At 43.7% G+C, this 20,413-nt stretch overlaps 2 protein-coding genes across 5 annotated transcripts in view; one reads left to right on the top strand and one right to left on the bottom strand.

Annotated features, from left to right (window-relative positions):
• LOC136954980 (AMP deaminase 2-like) overlaps positions 1-12,218 on the bottom strand; it is a 41,873-nt gene extending 29,655 nt beyond the window's left edge. Inside the window, exons 1-2 of one of the 4 annotated variants that reach the window (XM_067248638.1) lie at positions 12,187-12,218; positions 11,843-11,962 (exon numbers count right to left, since the gene is read on the bottom strand). In XM_067248638.1, coding sequence (XP_067104739.1) covers positions 11,843-11,852 — 10 coding nt within the window. In that variant the 5' untranslated portion in view covers positions 11,853-11,962; positions 12,187-12,218. Of the gene's footprint in view, positions 1-5,378; positions 5,436-8,513; positions 8,587-11,842; positions 11,963-12,186 lie in introns of those variants that run through there. The other 3 variants (XM_067248717.1, XM_067248556.1, XM_067248788.1) reach the window with 3 other exon arrangements.
• A 2,238-nt stretch (positions 12,219-14,456) lies between these two features.
• On the top strand, positions 14,457-20,392 carry LOC136951233 (guanine nucleotide-binding protein G(t) subunit alpha-2-like). Its single transcript, XM_067245618.1, has 7 exons — positions 14,457-14,574; positions 18,182-18,224; positions 18,708-18,849; positions 19,001-19,158; positions 19,256-19,667; positions 19,937-20,090; positions 20,202-20,392. The coding sequence occupies exons 1-7, from the start codon at positions 14,457-14,459 to the stop codon at positions 20,390-20,392; spliced, it is 1,218 nt and encodes a 405-aa protein (XP_067101719.1).
• Positions 20,393-20,413: the final 21 nt, after the last annotated feature.

The raw sequence follows: 20,413 nt of genomic DNA on the forward strand, positions 1-20,413 counted from the left end.
GTGCTCATGGATTTGAAAGAGATTGTTGAACTTGTTGTTGCGCCAGTACATACTGATGAATCCATTTCCTACCTTGAAAGTAAGATTATTGAACATAGGCAAAGGTATCAAGAGCAGTTTCCTGATATCAGACTTCTACCAAAGCACCACTATTTAGAGCACTACCCTCTCATGATCCGTGCTTTTGGTCCTCTTGTCGTACATTGGACAATGCGCTTTGAGGCCAAGCACAGTTTTTTCAAGCAGATTGTTAAACATACCAGCTGTTTCAGGAACATACCTTTGACCTTGGCTTCAAAACATCAGCTGATGATTGCTTTCCATCTAAACTCTCCGTCGTATGGTAAATCTGACCTAGAGGTTTCTAATGTATCCACAGTCCCAATAGATGTGGTGAAAGATGAAATGGCTCAGGCTATTAGGCAGAAGTACCCTGACACATTTGAAGTGCATCTTGCCAAGAAGGCATCATGTTTTGGAATACAGTACTGTAAGGGTATGGTTGTTGCTCATGGGTCAGCATATGGATTACCGGAGTTTGCAGAAATCTTTCAAATGTGTGTCATCAATGACAAGTTGTTCCTTTTTGTAAATGTGCTGTGTGGGTGGTACAGTGACCACTATAGAGCCTTTGCACTAAACCCGTCACCCACAAAAGAACTTAAACTTCTGGCACTTGATGAACTGACGGATGGTTATCCATTGAGTGATTACCGAGTTGGAACAAGCCGCATGGTAACCTTAAAAAGACATATCCTCATAAAAGGTTGGTTGATGACATAAAATGAAATAAAAGGTGGCGACCATGTAGAGACAGAAATGACATGCCTTCGTGTAAATAAGATAAATAACATAAGGCCATTTAGTTTGTTTAATAAAAGAGCAAGCTATACACCTGTTTTATAGGAAAGGTAACCTGAAATTACTTATTTTGTGATCGGGTGCTATATATAAAATATTAATATATATTTTTTACTTGATGTTCCAGGGGGGGCAGGGCGCCCCCCTAATATAATGGTAGGGGAAACACTGATTGTGTTGGGTATCACATTTAAACAGCTTGTCCATTGTTTAGGGCTGTCAATCTTTCTCTATAATCCCATTCGAATTTGTATGCCTTTATTATTTGAGATCATTAAACGAGAATGTGTGTTTGCCAACACACACACATTCTCGTTTCTCGTATATATATATATACACACATTCAACTGGCAATTTCAACATTAATATTCAAATTACATTATAATCCCTAAATTTATTCTTACAGCCCTACAATTGGTATATTTTTCCCCTCTGTTTATAATTTACAATGCACAATTGCCTGTCTCACTCTGTTACATTATAATTTGCACACTGAGTAATCATTAAATCTGGCATTTTTGTTTCACAGATTAAGAATTTGCAAAATGTCTGCCTCCACAGTGATGAGGGTTATTTTAGAAGACAATGACTGCCGAAGACTGAAGTTTCAAGATGGCTTCCCTGGATCTGTTCAGGAAATGGTTGAGGAAGTAAAGAGACAGTGTGAGCTTAATTGTGCCTTCAGACTTCAATTCATGGATTCACTATTCGGCAATGAGTTCATGAACCTCACATCGATAGATGAACTCCAGGATAGAGGGACAATTAAAGTAATCCGGATTGAGAGTTCATCTTCAGATTCCCAATGTGCTGCTGCAACCCCCTTCAGTTCTCCTTCAGTTCTGCCTCCAGCTTCACCTGCCAGTGAATCATCTTCATCTCATCGGTCTCTTGATACGGATATTCTGTCTTCCCCCGAGTCACTACACTTGACAAGATCAGCTTGGCCTGCCAGTTTCCATGTGCCACAGTTCTCATATGATTCCGAGTTCAAACTTGACAGGGGCAATACTGCTTACAAAGAGAACGGCAAACTTCTTATTCCAGATCCTAGACTAAAGTCCAACATTCTAGAAGCCTTGGTGCAAGAAATTGTAAAGTCCAAACTTTATTGCTCTGGCCACGAGTTGAACATGGTTGCGAAGGCCCTTGTATCAAAGCATCCTTGCTTGACTGAAAAAGGTTCTGTAACAGGTTGTGCCGGATGGAAGGCTAGTTTGGGGAATAAACTTGCCATATACCGCACTCAGTTGAGAAAACTAGGTTGCACTGAAGTGATGATAAATTCCCTGAAGCACAAGCCAGAAGGAAAGTTAAGTCCTGCTGCTGCCATAAAGAAACCTCGGCGGTCTGAAGTAAACTACTGCCCCCCCTTTCCAGTTGGGGAATCTGAGACGAGCTTGGAAAAGCTCAGAGAAGAACTTCTCTCTGATGTTAAGAGAAGGAACAACAGGGAGCTAGTAAAGGTGAAAATGGACAGAACATTTGCATATAGGAGACAAGAAGTGGTTTCAAATGAACCCATGGTAGAGACCATCAGGGCAAGATGGCCAGCGTTCTTCGACGTATGTGAGGTATGGGAGTTTTTTACATGGCATGTTCAGCAGGTGTATTGCTCAGGAACTGCTAGCCTGGAAGCCAGTCTACACTCAAACACACACGCACGTCATGTATTGTAGCTGTTGAATATAGGTTATTATAAATCTTTGACTGTGTGCTTTCAGATAAATGCAGAGTTTAAGCGTATTACAACAATGCCTCTCCAATCAAGATTCCTGTCTCAGCTTGACATACACACCTTTGGGCTTTTGAAGCTGTTTGGAAAAAGAGGAGGAATGATAGGCAATAGACTGAAGACCATCCGGGAAGCCATTGATCAAGCAAGTACATTTATTCCAGAAAAAAAACATACGTATTGCAACACGATGCTGATTTAAAAAGTGTAATGTGATATTTTGCTTGCAAATGATGTAGAGTGTTTGTACTACAGTGGTGTTGGTGTGTAAAATTATATCTTTTTGAGATGTGGAGGGGGGGAAAGACCAATGAAAAGACTCTCTTTCCAGAACAATGACATTGAGTTTGCAAGGGAGTGCATCATCAAGGGACTCTGCATCTACCTCCATGAGGACCCAGCGCACCTAATGAGGGAGTATGTGGTAAGTCAAACTGATGTATTGTTGAGAGCAGAAATGGGATGCATTCAGTTTACCGTGAGAAGTTTATTATAATATTTTTTATTATAACCATCTTGTGTGAATATTAGAACTGAAACCAAAAATGTGACACCATTTCAGACCAATGTGCATATTCCAAATAAAACAAAGACTATTGTTTCCTCTCCAGACTGCAGACAGATCTGCCATCCAGGAGGGCATTGAGGAAACCACAGTGGGAATCTTTACCATCAGTGACTCGGGTGAAGTGGCAGACGTCGGGATTGTCCTTGAAAGTCAAGCAGTGTTGCAGGAGCTACCAAGTGTGGCATGTGCAACTGCCATGCTGTTTGGTCTTATGTACAACTTGAATCTGGACTACCCTGCTCAACTGAGGTACACCTTTGAGGTGATACAAAAAGTTATCATGGAGTTGGAAGGAAGCATGCTTTCCAAGAGGGCACAAGCTCTAAAAATCAAACTCTTTGAGACCGACGTTTGAATTCCTTTTTCTTCCGTTTTGTATGCTCTGTACATCACACTTTTTTTTCATTATTCAAGTTTTGTTTTGTTTGAGCTACCTGAAGTGGCACATTTAAAACCAACAAGTCCATATTATTACTCAAGACAGTGACAACAACAAATTGATTAGCACTCACACGCGCACTCATAAACACAGACATAGTGCAGAGACATTATAACTACTGTACAAAGCATAAAAGACGTACCTGTTTCACATTAGAATTTCATAAAACTCCTCTTGCAGTCCAACACCTTTACTCTCTAACATCTAACATCCTAACAGCTCTACTGCTCTTTAATACTCCGAGATGACCTCTTTATCCTGCTGTGGTACCCCTCTGTGTTTGTTTATGGTTTCCTTATGTCACGGTGTGTTCATATTAAATAAGCCTTAAAATTGTACTTTGAAGTCTGGGTTTACTCACATGATGCAGCATTTAAATGTTCTATATAGTGCATTGAAAAAAAACATTTATTTTGCGATTCCCCAAAGTTCAAAGGCACTGAACATCTCTTCAGTGTGTCCTGCTTATTTTGTAAACATTTAAGGAATTTTGTGTATTGTTTAACTGATATAATAGTGATGTTCATACCATACCAATAAATCCATCTGAAATGTGTAGGGATGTATGTTTTTTGTTGAGCTACCTGCAGTGGCACATTTAAAAATTATATAGTGCATTGAAGAACCCATTTATTTTGCAGTTTGCAGTTCCGCAAAATAAAAAGTGCAAAGACACTTAAAATCTGTTCAGTGTGTCCTGGTGCTTATTTTGTAGACATTTAAGGAATATTGTGTTAATTGTTGAACTGATATGATATTGATGTTCATACCATACCACTAAATTCATACTTCAAGTAGAGATGTCAATTTAACAAATTCTGAATAAATATAGTACATTAAACATGAAAAATACATTGATTATGGCCCTAGCATAAAAAATACATAACCAGCTTAAATTTGTTGAACATGAAAACTTTGGGTTTAAATTGCGTAATACAATCGTTTTACCAATATATAATTAATAAGTATGGAATAAGTATATTCCAATGAAAGATTCATGTTGGCAAAACATGATTTTATTGTTAATTGAACATGAAATCTTTGGGTTTAAATTGTGTAATTAAACCATGTGTGTCTGATGTAAAATTGTTCAGTATATTCCAATGAAAGATTCATGTTGGCTAAACATGATTTTATTGCGTGCAACCAATGTACATACTTAATTTATGTAAATTCAACAGACTTTTTCTTTCAGTGCACACACATACCCACTCTAGGGCCAAGGGGCCAGGCCTTAAGCTCCATGGGAAAGGGGCCCCTCCTACAGTATCCAGGACGACCTCAGGTTCCTGTCACCCACTGAGATAGCAGAGATATGGGAGAGGGGCCCGGCCCTCCACACAGTACAAAGTCTGTCTGCTGACAGAGCCGCAGTCCTGTTCCTCTATCGCCTGCGACAGCACGCTACCCGGAGGCAGCTTGGAGAGACTGGGACAGAAGGGGGCCAGCCCGGGGCTGGGTCAGAGAGGATGATGAGCAAGCAACATATTATCAGGAACACACCTTGTGGCCTGACTAGGGGATATCAGAGCTCTAATGGAAAAAGTAAGTAAAAGGGAGTAAAAAGGGTTCACCTTTGAGCCGCAGCGATTTTTGAGCGATTGCTCTGAGCGTTTTTTGTCATTTGCAGCTACTCTGCTGCAAATGAAATTAGGCCCAGATTAAAAAGACCTTTTCCCTTCATCCCTCTGTTCTTTCAACAGCCAGTCTGTTTGACAGGGACATGCAAACGACATCGAAAACAGCTCAGGCCAAAGTCATTCGACTATTCCTACCGTTGAATATGACTGAATCCTGTCATACAGACGGGTGGTTCGAAGCGTATTCCGAGAGAAAGCAGCCGTGAAGCAGAGGTGTGACCGCTTCACCATGCCAGCCTGCACAGGGACGTACATCCTAGTACACAAGGGCTTCCCCTCCATCCCTCTGGGCAACAGAAGAGCTCCTATAAATCACAGCATATCTGGCAGCAGCAGAGGAGACGATCCCCTCTCCTCCTGTGGTCTGGTGCTGCCCAGGGGTGAGGAGAGCTGCCTCAACTGTGGCTGTGCTACCAACTCCCAACCGGCACTAGCCCCCGGTACACACTGGTGGAAGAGGGGAAGCAGGAAACCAGGCCCCAGAGGGTACCACCAGGGTAGAGGCTCAGCTACCAAAAGAAAAATAATAATAGAAGATAATAATAATAATAATAAAATGGAGATGTCCCCATTGCACAGCATGCATTCTCCACTACTTTCAGTTATCCACTCCACAACCACTCCACGCTCTGCGGCACGTACTTAACACCCCAGCGGTCATCTGACATTTGGAATCGTTGGAGGTGCTGTGTGTGTGTATATGTGTGTGCGTCCATCTTTTTGAAAAGCCACATGCCAAAACTGGCGTTATGCAATGTTATTACATCACTTATTATTTATTTCTTTTTCTTCAAAAAGCCCAGTTTGGCTGTGTCACCTCCTTCTCCCTCACAGCCATGGCAGTGCAGCATGGCAGCTCCCTTCCCCCACCTCACGTTTTCAGCTGTGGGCTCAGCCGAGCATCTAATTGAGGGGACTTCAATGACTGCCCTGGAGGAGAGAGAGCTCTAAGTTATTTATTACTGCAGCAGAGGGCCAAAGAGAGAGAGCGAGAGAAAGAGAGGGAGATATGCACAGGCTGCCTCAGTACACATACTACCACAGCCTCGGTCTATGAGCTATTCTCTCTCACTCTCTCTCGCTCTCTCTCGCTTTCTCTCTCTGTGATCTGCTGCTTTCCACCCTGTGTCCCGTCATCCAACATTCATGCAGTTCAGCTGTGTGATGCTGCACTCTGGATGCTGGGCTCTGGTCATGCTCTGCAGGCACCAGTAGTCGCCTACAAGAGCTTTTCAGATATTAAGTTACCGTATAATTATAGAGCTGACTTAAACACGCATGTCAAAAAAGAATCATCTCCTAGACGGCAAACATTGCTAAGTCAGCATTCTGATCACCTTCGATTCCTTCAAAACAAGTAAAGAGACGTAGCCTAATCGTTGTTGGTAACTTTCGGATTGTAACCATGACACCAGGCCGTCACTACTGTAACCACTGTGTGTGTGTTCTGACACCAGGCCGTCACTACTGTAACCACTGTGTGTGTGTTCTGACACCAGGCCGTCACTACTGTAACCACTGTGTGTGTGTGTGCTGACACCAGGCCGTCACTACTGTAACCACTGTGTGTGTGTGCTGACACCAGGCCGTCACTACTGTAACCACTGTGTGTGTGTTCTGACACCAGGCCGTCACTACTGTAACCACTGTGTGTGTGTGCTGACACCAGGCCGTCACTACTGTAACCACTGTGTGTGTGTGCTGACACCAGGCCGTCACTACTGTAGCCACTGTGTGTGTGTGCTGACACCAGGCCGTCACTACTGTAGCCACTGTGTGTGTGTGCTGACACCAGGCCGTCACTACTGTAGCCACTGTGTGTGTGTTCTGACACCAGGCCATCACTACTGTAGCCACTGTGTGTGTGTTCTGACACCAGGCCGTCACTACTGTCAGAGGCAGAGAAGATGGACAGCTGTGGCTGTCACTTGGTACTCAAACCTTACATTCTCTTCTGGATCAACAAAGTGAATTGAATTGAACTGAAACAGAACAGACTGGGGAAAACAGGCTGCTTCCATTTCTAATAAGTACGTACTAGGCTACACCGTTTGTCAGACTAACAGCTCAGTAGGCAGCACAATTCAAATTGGCATTGACTCAAGCATAGTGCTAATTACTGTCTGTAACCAGGAAGGGCAGTAAGGAGAAGGGCCACTAGCTCAGTTAGTAACCAGACTCTGTGCGCTGCATTGATTCTCTCATGGAGGATATTGATGTTTCCTGAATATGGCTTCACTAGGCTAACAGTGCCAGTATGAGCTGCACCGGTACTGCACCTGCTAGTGAAGCTACTCCAGGAGACCTCCCAGTGACATTCTGTTTGAGGAGCGTGGAACCGAATATGCCCGATTCCCATGAAGAAGACTGTCTCTTCCTATGTAAACCTGAAGCCGTAGACTGATAAACTATTACAACAGTTGTTGTTACCCCATGTAGAATGTAGAATCCCCACCAGCGAGCTAAGATAACAGGCATTGTGACGGTGAGGGGCGAGTGATTGGGAACACGAGGGGCCCCCCTGCAAAAACACCACAGTCCCACCGTCATCACATGACAATAGTTGGCGCTGGCCAAAAACAATTCACAAAACAATGTGGCCATTCATATTCATATCAAAACTTACGACTCTTCCGGAACATTTGAAAAACATATTATAGACAACTGTGCTGATACGCGGCCAGAAAATGAGCTATTTCACCAGGACCTTATGGTTTCAGCGTTGCTCGCAACTTAGCACCTTCACTGCAAGCATAACCTCTCCATCACAAGAGGCTGGCTTCATCATCAGCATGCAGCCCTGCACTCCTCAACGGAGAGGCAAGGAGACACAGGCACCCTGCATTATTCAGTCACATTATTACCACACTCTGCTCCTCCAGCCCGTCCTAGCACCACGGACAAGACGGCAGTTAGAAAATCCAATGTACACTTAAGCAGCATAATGGTTTACTGTAGTGGATTTTAAAGAGGAATAAATGTGTTTTTTTTCTAAGTGAGAAATGCTATGTTACACAACCCCCCATGTGCATCAAAGGGTGGAAACCCCTAACCCCGACAGTCATTAAATCTGTAACAACATTGTCGCTTTTTAAAATTATTTTCCTCATCTACAGTTCCTTCACGTTTTTCTGTACCAAGAAGAATCTGTTCATTCCATCATCTCAGCATCCACACGCGATTCCTCTCCTCCCCATCCCACTCCTCCCTTTCCCCTCACTGGGGTAACCCCCATCCCCCTCCTCCCAGCACCCCCATCCTTCCACTCACCAGGGCTAGTGGTGCTCTGCAGGCTCCCCCTCTTGCGTAGCGGGGAACTGGGCTTGGGCTTCCCCCTGCCTTCGCCTGCGGTGGTGGTGGAGGAGGAGGAGGACATCGTGCTGCCTGTGCTCCTACGACGGCCGGAGCAGAGTGACTCAGAGGTGCAGAAAAGCCGGCAGAGGCAGAGAGAAGCAGCTGGTCTGATGACAGCGCTAAGAGAGATGCTCCCAGCAGCGGGACTGTGGCTGCAGTGGGGTGGCAGGGCCCGGGGTGGGCCTGTGGAGGAAGCCCCTCTGCAGGGCTGCTGGCTCAGGCCCCTCCCCCTCCCCAGGTCACAGGCAGGCAGGCTGCGTGGGGGTGGGACTCCTGACAGCCCAGGACCCTCCCCTGTAACGCTGGGCCGCGTCTTCCACGGTTGCCCCAGCAACCGCGGAACGAGGGCCCGCGAGCCAATCCGGAGCCGGGTGAGGACGGAGGAGGAGGGCATTGCAGTCCGGAGTCTGCAACCAGCAAGACAGCCGGCAGAGGCTTGCTAGGAGATCCCACAGCACTTCAGGCTGGCCACGGACGAACACAGAGCTGATTAGGCCACGACGGACGGATCAAACCTTCCCACTCGCCTTCAAATAGAAACCAATAACAGAAATCAAAGACGCAAGATGGAGGACGCAGCTACGAGCCACGAGAAATGGAGAAAAACGGACAGAGTTTGCCGTGGAGAAGTGTAGCTCCCAGCAGACAAGTCACTTACCCCCAACTGCCTTTATGGAAAACCTCTCTGAGGGGAGACAGGCAGGCAGGCAGGTCCGGCCAGTGTTAAGAGGGGTGGATGAAATTCTCAATGGCTGACATTACAGCTTATAAATAAGGTGTGACATCGCTGCAAAAAGCCAGATATCCTTGCAGGCTGGCTCACGCTGCTCTCCATGTTCCAACTTCCTCTCATGTCAACACTCTGATTTCATCTGGTGCCAGATCCCAGCCCAGTGAGCTGACCTATAAGCAATTAGTCTCACCTAGGACAGCCCTGCTGTGCCAGAGCATAGGCTAACCCCCGGGACCTTTCATCAGTCACGTCTGCCACACGTTTCCAGCTGGGAACAAGAAGGCGTAACTTGGCAACATGGGGAAATGATGCCGGGTAACTGCTTTTGAGAAGTTTAGAAGTCGAGCATTGAGTAAGTAATGCCAAATTGACAGTGTGTCTGCTGTGATTAAGCTACATCGCTGCCACGTTCCTGGAATATAACACGAAACAAGAGCTCAGGCCTACTACCAAAGCTACATAGATACAAATGAAACCTCTGCTGTCTTTTACAGTGTAAACAAATGTTTTGGTGGATTGCACTGTAGTGACTTCAGTGAACGTCTCCTTGAAAGGTTCTAGGAGAACTGCGAAAAAGGATCCCCATCTAGTGGTAGGAAGTCGTTAGTTTACCAAAGACCAGCCGTTCTTCAGAAAGTGCACTCGCGTTCATCATGACTAAAACATGATCACGCTGTTGATGCGATTTGTTCGACTTTAGCCTAATAGCCTAATTCATAAACAGAACATCAAAGGTCAAAGCAATCAAATCAAGACTTAATGTTACTCTCACTGTTCTGCCTCTGTTAACAGAGCGTGTACACTGTAGCCTACAACTAGCCTACAGGATGTCTGCAACATTCCAATAAATCTGACCCAGTTCTTTGAGCAAACCCCCCCCCCCCCCCAACCCCCCTCCCCGAGGTGTAGCACAGCTAGAAAACAAAGGACTAGACTTTTTTCAGAGAGAAAAAGCGCACCAATCCCCCCCGAACCCAGACCGTACATCCATGCCTTACCCAGAGGTGGAAGGGACAGTTGAGATGAGACTGTCCTTCAGCTGGCTGCTCGTTCTGCTTCTGTTTACGTCCCTACTGGTCAAGCTTTTGGCTTGCTTGCCTGCTCAACCTTTCACTAAACATTAGACTCCTGTACTGTAGACTGATGACTGGTTCTGAGAAAGCTCTGAGTTGCTGGCAGAGACAAGCCACAAACCCAAAACGTTCACTTACGCCCCCAGCAACCTCTGCCAGCTCCACACACCTTGTATGGTCATACTTCACAAACTTCATCAATATAAAATGACCCAAGGGCAACTACTTACCCCCGCTTCCCCAAAAGAAGTTAGAAGGACAGGCTACTTACTATCCTTTTATGGAGATAGCTAAATTATATATATCAGCCTTGAGATGATCAGATGACACACAAAGACACAAAATGTCAGCTAAGGATTTCACCATCTGCCTGGAAAGATTTGGGCTACCTTTCAATGTTACACTGTTGTTTTTCAACGTGTGTTTCTGCTACTGGGGTCAATAACAAAACAACACATGTAATCTAAAACACAGTTTTGTTGTCAGTAAAGCGTCGCACGCCAAAAATCTTGAACTGTAGCTGTAGACGGAAGTAGTTCATAGGGCTGACAAGAGTTCTATTATGTCACTATTATGTTATTTATAGTCATTTGAATTTAGTCTTTATTGGACTAATCAAAAGTGGTTTGGGGTATTGCTGAACATCACAATTTTCGCGAAACTTTTTAGAAAACGTTATTAAGACTGCATAACCATACTCATAGGCGATTCTATATTTCAAAACTGGTGGTGCAAAGTGTAGAGATTTATTTTTGCTTACGAAAACATACTCAAAATGAATACTAAATCTTAACATTTCAAATTAATCATTAGAGTACAACAAACCATGATAAAACAAACAACTCTGACATCACTTAAAAATGTTCTAAAAACATGTAATCGTTTTTTTTATATTAATTTGAAAATGTATATGTTTTCATCCCAACAGTAGGGGGTGCAAATGCACCCCCTGCACCCGCAGTAAAATCGCCTATGACCATACCGAAAGTAGCAGTGACAACTATTTAACTGGCGAATGTTATCTATCATTTATCATAATATATGTTTTTACTTAATTAAAATGCCTTAAACATTAAATAAATACTTTGTGTGCCAACTAACTTACTATTTATTATTTTCTGTTTACATAATTTCTATTTGCCAACAAGTGGATGCTGTATGGCAGCAGACTATCCACCTCGCACCAAGTGTCAACAACTTGACGCACAGAACTTACCATACGCTTCACTTTTGGATAGTTGACAACACAAAAAACATTTTTTTCAAGAAGATAGTTTACTAGTGCCTCCTCTGTGGGGTTTTATGGGTTAATGTAATGTTAGCTAACTGTTACCATGTGTAAGCCCGAGATTAACTGGACTGCCTAGTTAAAGTTCACTTCAAGTGGCGAGACAAAAAAGCTAACTCAGTTACAGTAGCTAGCTGTGCTGTCAACTTACCTCCTGCCATTGTTGATGATGATCCAAGACTCAGAGATGAGTTGAAGATGGCTCGCGGGTGACCGTTCAAAATAATAGTGATCCTTGACGTCTTGACCGTAAAACGTTTATAATGCAAGCCTGTCAAAAAAATAATTAGCTACAATAGCCAGCTACCTCGCTTATAACGTAACCTGAAAACAGTGAATTTTACTGAAAAAGTGCAGCTGTGAAATATTCAAAAAATGTTAGCTATAGCTACTAGTTGTAAACTAATACTAGGATCTTATGGACATACAACATAGCATTAACCAGCGAATGACTTCAAATATAGCACTATATGCAAACAATGAGCTTCATGTCACCTTAGTATAACATTTGTCACGGGACGAATTTGTAAACAGAGAGGACAGATAAGGGAACTTCTGTGATCAGTTATGATGACGTATCTACACAAATTGCAGGGGGAGATGGGGGGAGATAAGTGTAACAAGATATTTAAAGGGGCCGTTATAGTGATACGCTGGTGTTATGCAAATAGTGGGTATACATTAAGTAATACCAGTCAACATAACTTTAACGGGGAGGTTCTCAAGCTAGGCATGTGACCATGTGACAACTGTACAGAGACTGCTTCATGCCTGCAGAACTCAAAATACTCACATTAGAAAGAACATAGGTCTACACTTATTAAAATAAATACATCCGTTTTTTTGTCTCCATTTCAAGGATCAGAGTGGACTAATCTCTCGAGTGAACAGAGAGGGTGGAGCTATGATGACACAATGTGGAATCACATCATAGTCCTCCCGTTCCCTGCTTTGCTAGCACCTCGCCCCACACTCCCCACATTCACTTTACAAGTGTCTGTCTCACAGTAAGGGGCCATCTGCCGGCCTAAGCCGTGGCCCAAGATTTAACAGAGTCCCTTTGTTAATCTTGTCAACAGATCAGTGGTACCAGGCCAATCTGAGGAAGCAGCAGGAAGGAAGGAGGCAAGCTTGAGGGGTCAGAATTAGAAAGGGACTACGCAACTGGGATGCTCAGATTATCTCTCTGCATTACCAGAGTCTATTACACTGCGAGGCCCTATCCAGGGGGGGAGGAGGGGTCCTATTTTTACCGCTACCCACATCTTTCCATAATACCAAACAATATCTACATTTACATTTAGTCATTTGTTAAACACCGCTAAACACCCAACCTCTTCATCTGCTCTCTCTCTCTCTCTCTCTCTCTCTCTCTCTCTCTCTCTCTCTCTCTGTGTGTGTGTCTGCATCTGGCTCGATGTTTTCAGATACAATAATGAACAGGAGACTTATTAAGCCACATTCTTCCTGCTGTTTATGCAATGTTCCTGCTGTAGAACTAAAAGCATGTGCAGCATGTATGTAGCTTGTTTCAAACCAGAATGACCTTTGTAACTAAAGCCTGGTAAAAGCAGACTGGGAGGTCAGTGTTATGTAAAAAGCCATCAAAGGACATCAAAAGTTAGTCATGACTAGATAATTTGTGGACCCTTCTCTTTGAAACTCTACAAAGAACAGAAACACTCTGCACAGCTGCAGTCACAGAGGGTTTTACTTAGTCAAATATAAATTCTTAACTGTGTTATAGACAATTGGAGATAAAGATTAACCCCTCAAGACTGCTGTGTACAGTATGTTTGTTTGCTGACCTACTCTGTCTTCATTCAGGCAGTTGGGCCACCTGTTTTTATTGCCTGATGTTGTTTTATTGTCTTCTCTGGTGTGTGAAAGACAAGTGAGAAGAAGTTTGACCCTGATTATTAAGGCAGGCAGTAAAAATCATGATGGTAGAAGCCACAAAAGCAGCACCATCTGCTCTGATCTGGTGTCACTTTCCGTTCCAGGAACCAAGCCTTGATGCCAGTTAAGCTGTCCATCCTTGAGCAGTCCAGCAACAAAGTCAAGTCAAAGAAATGCCCCACAAATAAACCTGGCCTTCCTCAGGTAAAAAATATAATTACGGGCTGTCTTCCAAATTATGAAAGTGAAATACAAAACTATTGATACTTCAAAAAAGCATAATGACTTGTCTTTGTAGTGTGCTGGGGCGGAGCTATTGATATTTTCACATTCTCTTCTTGGCCCTTCCTTGGTATTACCTGTGAGACATCAAATTGTGGTAAAAAAAAAAAGGGTAAAGCATATATGTTTAAATGTCCAACACTTGTATCATTAATCCCTCCCTCTCCCTTTAAGCCCTGTGGTATTTTGCCTGTCTTACCCTTCACTTTTGTCCTTTTGCCTCAGGCTAATAGGATATAATGGTCTCCATGGGAACGCCAGAAAAAGCCCTACCCAATCCCAACCTGATGGCAAGATGTCAGGTTTAACGTGGGGGTATTAGGGAGGGGAGAAAAGCTGACACCGGAGAGAAGACACTGTCCCTTAGTCCCTGAGCAGACACTGTCTGACTGCTTGCCAGTATACATCTCCCAAGCTTTTCTCCACCATCTACCAACTGAGACAAATACCCCTACCCCCACCTCTGCCGACTTCTGTGCCTATCTCTCGTGCACGCTTTAGACGCCGGGAACGGCCGGCCAACTTTTGTACCGCATAGGATCTTGATTTGAGGGAGAAAGGAAGACCCACCCCTACATTTCACAATGGGAAGCGGAGCAAGTGCCGAAGACAAGGAATTAGCCAAGAAGTCCAAGGAGCTGGAGAAGCAGCTGCAGGAGGATGCAGACAAGGAGTCCAAAACGGTCAAGCTGCTGCTGCTGGGTAAGGAAGTGCAGGGCTCGTCTGGACAGGAAGTATGGGGCTCTCCAGAATGTGGAAGTGGGACTGCTGACATGGAAGGTCTTCCACTGGTGGAAACCAGAAATGGGACCAGCTGGCCTTCTGTCGAGGCACATGTATTTCAGGCTTATTCTTGCACGAGTGTTATTGTAAGAGCTTGGTAAGATTCATCTCCTCATGGAAGAAATTTGATTATTGCAGGGAAAGGTGAAGGCTAGTAACTTTCAACAAAATAATGTTTTACTTTAACGGAAAACTTATTGTGGAAGTGAGGGTTACGTACTGCATGTAAGGTGAAGATATATTTTATCTATATATAAGTTTTTTATAGTTAGATGAGTACTCATCCAACTGTATAGTTTTCCAAGGTCATTCGTTGATTATATAATACGGGGAAGCAAATAATTTTTCAGTTACATTTAAAGTCATCCTTGGTTATTACACACATTGAATCAGGTTTTTTTCTGAAGCGCCTCATTCGTATTGTGCCCGAACTGTGCTCTCCTTGATCACATGAACTGACTGGGATTTGAAAGGTCTGGGATACAAATATGAATGGCGATCAAGGGGAGACTCCCCTCCCACCTCCTAGATTAAACTACATCAGTGCATGTTTGACATCTGACTAAACTCATGAGCTAATTGGTACCAAGGCAACAATATTTTCCATACCTTATCTGGTGGACAATATAACACAATGGGATATCCCCATTGTAAAAAGGGTCATTATGATCTCCTGCCGTATCAATGCTCTGTGTTGGCACATCGTTTATGTAAGTTGTGTTTAATTGTGAACATATTTGCGACTTGGCCTTTTACAGTAGCCAGAATGCTAACATAAGAACATCATGTTGAAAAGGGCGTTAACATTCAGGGAGATAAGCCAAAGCTTCACAGCTCCTCCAACCTTGAGGATGAGATGATAAATCAGTCACATATAAGGAACAGGAATGTTCCCAGTCAGGGTTTGGGTATTTCATGCTAGAATACCATTCATGTGAGAAAGTGTTTCATTCCAGTGGGCTCTGACAATAGCCTTTTCTATTGTAGTTCACAATGTCTTACACAAATGTGTGGTGTGAATTCAATGCTTGACAGCAAGTGTCATTATCTTTGGATGGTAATTGGCTCTTGGGTTGAAGACATTGATGAAGTTTCAACAAGCTTAACAGTGGAGTTGCTGACTTCTAGATACTCTGAATGCCCATTAAGGAACTTAGAAAGGAATCTAATTACTGTTTGGCCTTATGGGGATTAGTGGGGCTTTACTTTGTCATGACACAAAAGTCAAGTGTATTTGACTACCTCTAGATATAGTAGATATGAACATAACCTTTGCTATTTGTTTGTGCCGGAGAAAATGATATATCCTACATCCATGAAGTCTCATAAAAAATGTTGTTGCAATTCAGGGGTAGGATTTTGTCAGCTTTTCCCACAGGATCACGGTAACCCTATTATACGTTCCTTCCTGCTACTTAAGAGTCCCTGTGCTAATTTCTCTGTCATCATGTTACATCATTGCTCCTGCCTGGCCAATAGCTTAAACTTTGTCCATCAGGTGCAAAGGACATGAAACCAATACAAGGAAGTAATTATTATCGAAGGTAATGGGTCAAATAGTAATGCCTCCATGTACGGCAGTCTCGGTAGAAATGCTTTTCTGCTGGACTTTCTACATGCACTATTTGTATGTTGCTTTGGATAAAAGCATCTGCCAAATGAATCAAATGTCAATGCAGTACCTTGAAATAAGAAAATGAACTATGATGACAGGAGCCATTGAAGTTAACTATCTAAAATACCAGGATCAACTACAGAGGCTTTGGATTGATCACAAACCTCAGTTACAAACTATTAAAGAAATGAACATACATTTGGATTAAGGGCATGAAAGAGTTTCAGGTTCCTACTACCATACAGCTGCAACATCAAGCTCCACACCACAAGTATGTAAAGATTGTGGCTTCCTCTAGATTATCAAGACTTTGAAGACAGCTTGAAATATAAAAGGTCTGGTCACAGCAGATTGACATGCTGAAGTAGTTTGACCCACATCGTCAGCTGGACTAATAGGATAGAGCTGTAGCTTTACAGTTTGGTTAGCACGGTCTGGTTTGGTTAACTATAAATTACTTGCAATTAATTACTCAATTGAATCAGTGGTTGGCCCAAATGGCAGGTCTTATTGGTATCTGAGCGACCTTGTACTATTTGTATGACCTTGTGATGGAGGCCATAGTTATCAGTTTATGACGGATTGTAGCTTTATTCTGTGTTCCACCAATTCCATGTAACATTTTAACAGCTGATATACCAGTTAGCAAGCTTCTTAATACTGTTCAATACTGCCCTCTTATGGTTCTGAGATGAAAAACATTGCATGCTTACTCAAAGAACTTTCAGAACAGTCCTTGCTGACCTTGGGAATTGTAATGAGTTAGAGTATGAGATAAGAAGAGAATTGGGTCTGGCAAAGATGACGTTGTGGGAGAGAAGGATACCAGATCAATTGTAACTTAATATCACTTCCACTGGCGAGGCTTTGAGTAGCAAAGTGCAATTTCTATCTCAAAGTCTTTAGTGGACTCATCCATTTTATTATGCTGGGATGATTGTAATTTGCCGTTTCATGACATACATGTGTAAATGAGCAGACAATTCCTTTCTCTCATCAAGAAATATGATTTTACAAGTAGCTATACCCACAGGATAATGCATGAACAGTGGTCTTAAGAACGACCCATCCAGAAGCAGCCAGTGTTCTACCTAGGTATAAGTAATAGACAGCAGGACTCACTACCTAGGGAGTGATGAAAAAGACACAGTTGGAAAATCTCCTGTATTGGATAGATCACACACATGACGTCTTCACTTCTTTGCCGATCCCCTGAGAGGCTTTTTGAACCCCAGTCCTCCTTATACAAGACCTCTCAAATCTCTACTTTTAGCCCTGAGCTGATCAGGTCACTGACCTTAGCTAAACCACTCCGACAGATTTGAAGCACATAAGCTGTAAACCTACCACAGGCCCAAATCAAAACATGGCTTCTAGTTAGCCCCTCTCAGGGTAGAAAGAAAGTCATGTGACTTGTGGTAATTATTTAGCGTGGTTTTGGTGCAAGGCTGAGGGGCGTACCTCTTTGAGTCATACTTTTGCCTTTCCTAGAAACTGTCTAACAACTAGTTCATGCAGTCAAAGTTACATGCATTTGTGCTGTGTAGTGTCTGTGGGGACAGGGGTTTTCAGTAGAGGTCGGACAGTGGAAAGTCAGGTACATTTAGTACAAGAACATTGTACTAAATGTACATTTGACAAGAATAAGAAATGATATCGGAAAGCCTGATGTGTATGTCAGGAGCCGTTAACGTACAGCAAACTGGACCGCACTTCTGTATCCGGTCCATTTCTGACTGTCATACTCATACATTTTCTGTGTTGCAATCAGAATAGGGACTGCTACTGGCCTATGCTATACTGTACAACATGAATGTAGAATCCATGTGAAGAATCCCTGTGATTCTGAGAGAGAAGAATCTGAGTTGGTGGTGAAGCAGTTGTTATCCCGTCCCTCTTTTGTTCAAACAGGTGCTGGTGAGTCTGGAAAGAGCACGATTGTTAAGCAGATGAAGTGAGTATGACAACGCAAACGCCTGTAATCTGTCTTCCTTCCACAGTCGTGTGCTCAAACAACCATGCCCTTATGACCCTAAGTGGGGCTCACTGGGCGTGTACCAGGGTGGAGTGTGAGAATGGGAGATAGAAAGATGGCTCAATAACATGTGGTTTGTCGATGGGGAATGGTGAGGTGAAAGGCCAGCAAGAATCCACCTTGGTACTAAAATATGTACTTTTTTGTTTTACTCACACAGTTTGATTGTCAATGTTTGCCTCACAGAATTAGGTGGATTGCGGGTAGAGCTCTGGCCATAAAGCCTGGTGGATATGATGTTGGAGCTGTTTTGAAACATATATTACTACATGGACAGTTGGGTGGCTAAAGTGACTGAATCAGAATGACTTTGTCCTGTAATCCCTAGAGTCCCTAGCCAGTGTTTAACATCTCATGTTAAACCCAACCACTTATCTCATCTCTCTCCTCTGTATCGGGCAGGATTCTCCATCAAGGAGGTTATACCAAAGAAGAACAACTGGAGTTCAGGGCGATCATCTTTGGCAATATCCTGCAGTCTGCTCTGGCCATCATCAGAGGCATGGAGATGCTGACGATTGACTTTGGAGCGCCTGCTGGAGCGGTGAGTCCGCAGGGTCATGGACCCTCCCAGCAGGAACTCATAGACACAAAGCAATGGCTTCATCACATGAATAATATACTGTATGTGAATATAACTTGGTATTGGAATGACTATCGATGTGTGGTCAATTGGCGGATGCTTTCCTCTGCAGGAAGACGCTCAGAAGCTCCAGAATCTGTCAGACTCCATCGAGGAAGGCACCATGCCCCCCGAGTTGGCTGACGTCATCAAGAGATTGTGGAAAGATACTGGTGTTCAGGCCTGCTTCGAGAGGGCTGCTGAATACCAGTTGAACGACTCTGCATCTTAGTGAGTTAAAGCCAAGGCCAGCACCATGCTTGTGTCATTGTCTATGTGTTCATATTGCTCGTGCGGCGAGTCTGCTAAGTGTGACTTCTCCCGGCAGCTACCTCCAGGAGTTGGACAGAATCACAAAGTCTGACTACCTGCCAAACGAACAGGATGTGCTGCGTTCTCGAGTCAAGACCACTGGTATCATTGAGGAGCAGTTTGCCTGCAAAGAGCTGCACTTCAGGTACATGAAGAAGCCAGCCACTAACATTACACTGTCCGAGTCATATACATATGAATCGTTCTACTATTACAAGCATCACATGAATCTTATATCATTGGTCTTCAAAAGAATTGCCCTCAAAAGTCTCTGTCATCTTCCTCTCCCCCCTGGCAGGATGTTCGATGTGGGAGGACAGAGATCCGAGAGGAAGAAGTGGATCCATTGTTTCGAGGGTGTGACCTGCATCATCTTCTGTGGAGCCCTGAGTGCTTATGACATGGTGCTGGTGGAGGACGATGAAGTGGTAGGTTTGGTCCAGCGGGGTCCACATTCCTTAGGTGCTTCTCACTTTATGTAGACAGCTTGAAGGCCGACAATGGGGAAAACAGCACAGAACTTGAACCCCAGTCCAAACTTGAACCGGTCTCTTGGGACATGAACATGTGTTGAAACCCAGAGGTATGAGAGAGCCACAGCCCAGTTGACTGCTGAGCTCTGTAAGGGGGAGGGGGTCCCTGGTGTGAGCAGGTCTGGGATGAAGTTCATTCTCCTTCTGGGTCTTCCTCTCCACAGAACCGTATGCACGAAAGTCTGCACTTGTTCAACAGTATCTGCAATCACAGATTCTTTGCCACCACATCCATTGTACTCTTCCTCAACAAGAAAGATCTCTTTGAGGAGAAGATCAAGAAAGTCCACCTCAGTATCTGCTTCCCAGACTATGATGGTAAGTCTTGAACTATACAGGTGTACACACATCTTTTACTATCACCTTTGGCAGGATCACAAAGGCATTGATACATTCCCACTCTGATTTTTCTGCCTTCCATGCGATAAGGTTGCAACTCTTATGATGATGCCGCCACCTACATCAAGATGCAGTTTGAGGAGCTGAACATGAAAAAGGGTGTGAAAGAGATCTACTCCCACCTGACCTGTGCCACAGACACAAAGAACGTGGAGATTGTGTTTGGTGCCGTGACAGACATCATCATTAAAGAGAACCTGAAAGACTGTGGTCTGTTCTAAGAAGCTTGACGTGGAGGTGGG

The sequence above is a fragment of the Osmerus mordax genome, chromosome 1 (assembly GCF_038355195.1).
Source record: "Osmerus mordax isolate fOsmMor3 chromosome 1, fOsmMor3.pri, whole genome shotgun sequence".
In the NCBI taxonomy this organism is placed as follows: domain Eukaryota; kingdom Metazoa; phylum Chordata; class Actinopteri; order Osmeriformes; family Osmeridae; genus Osmerus; species Osmerus mordax.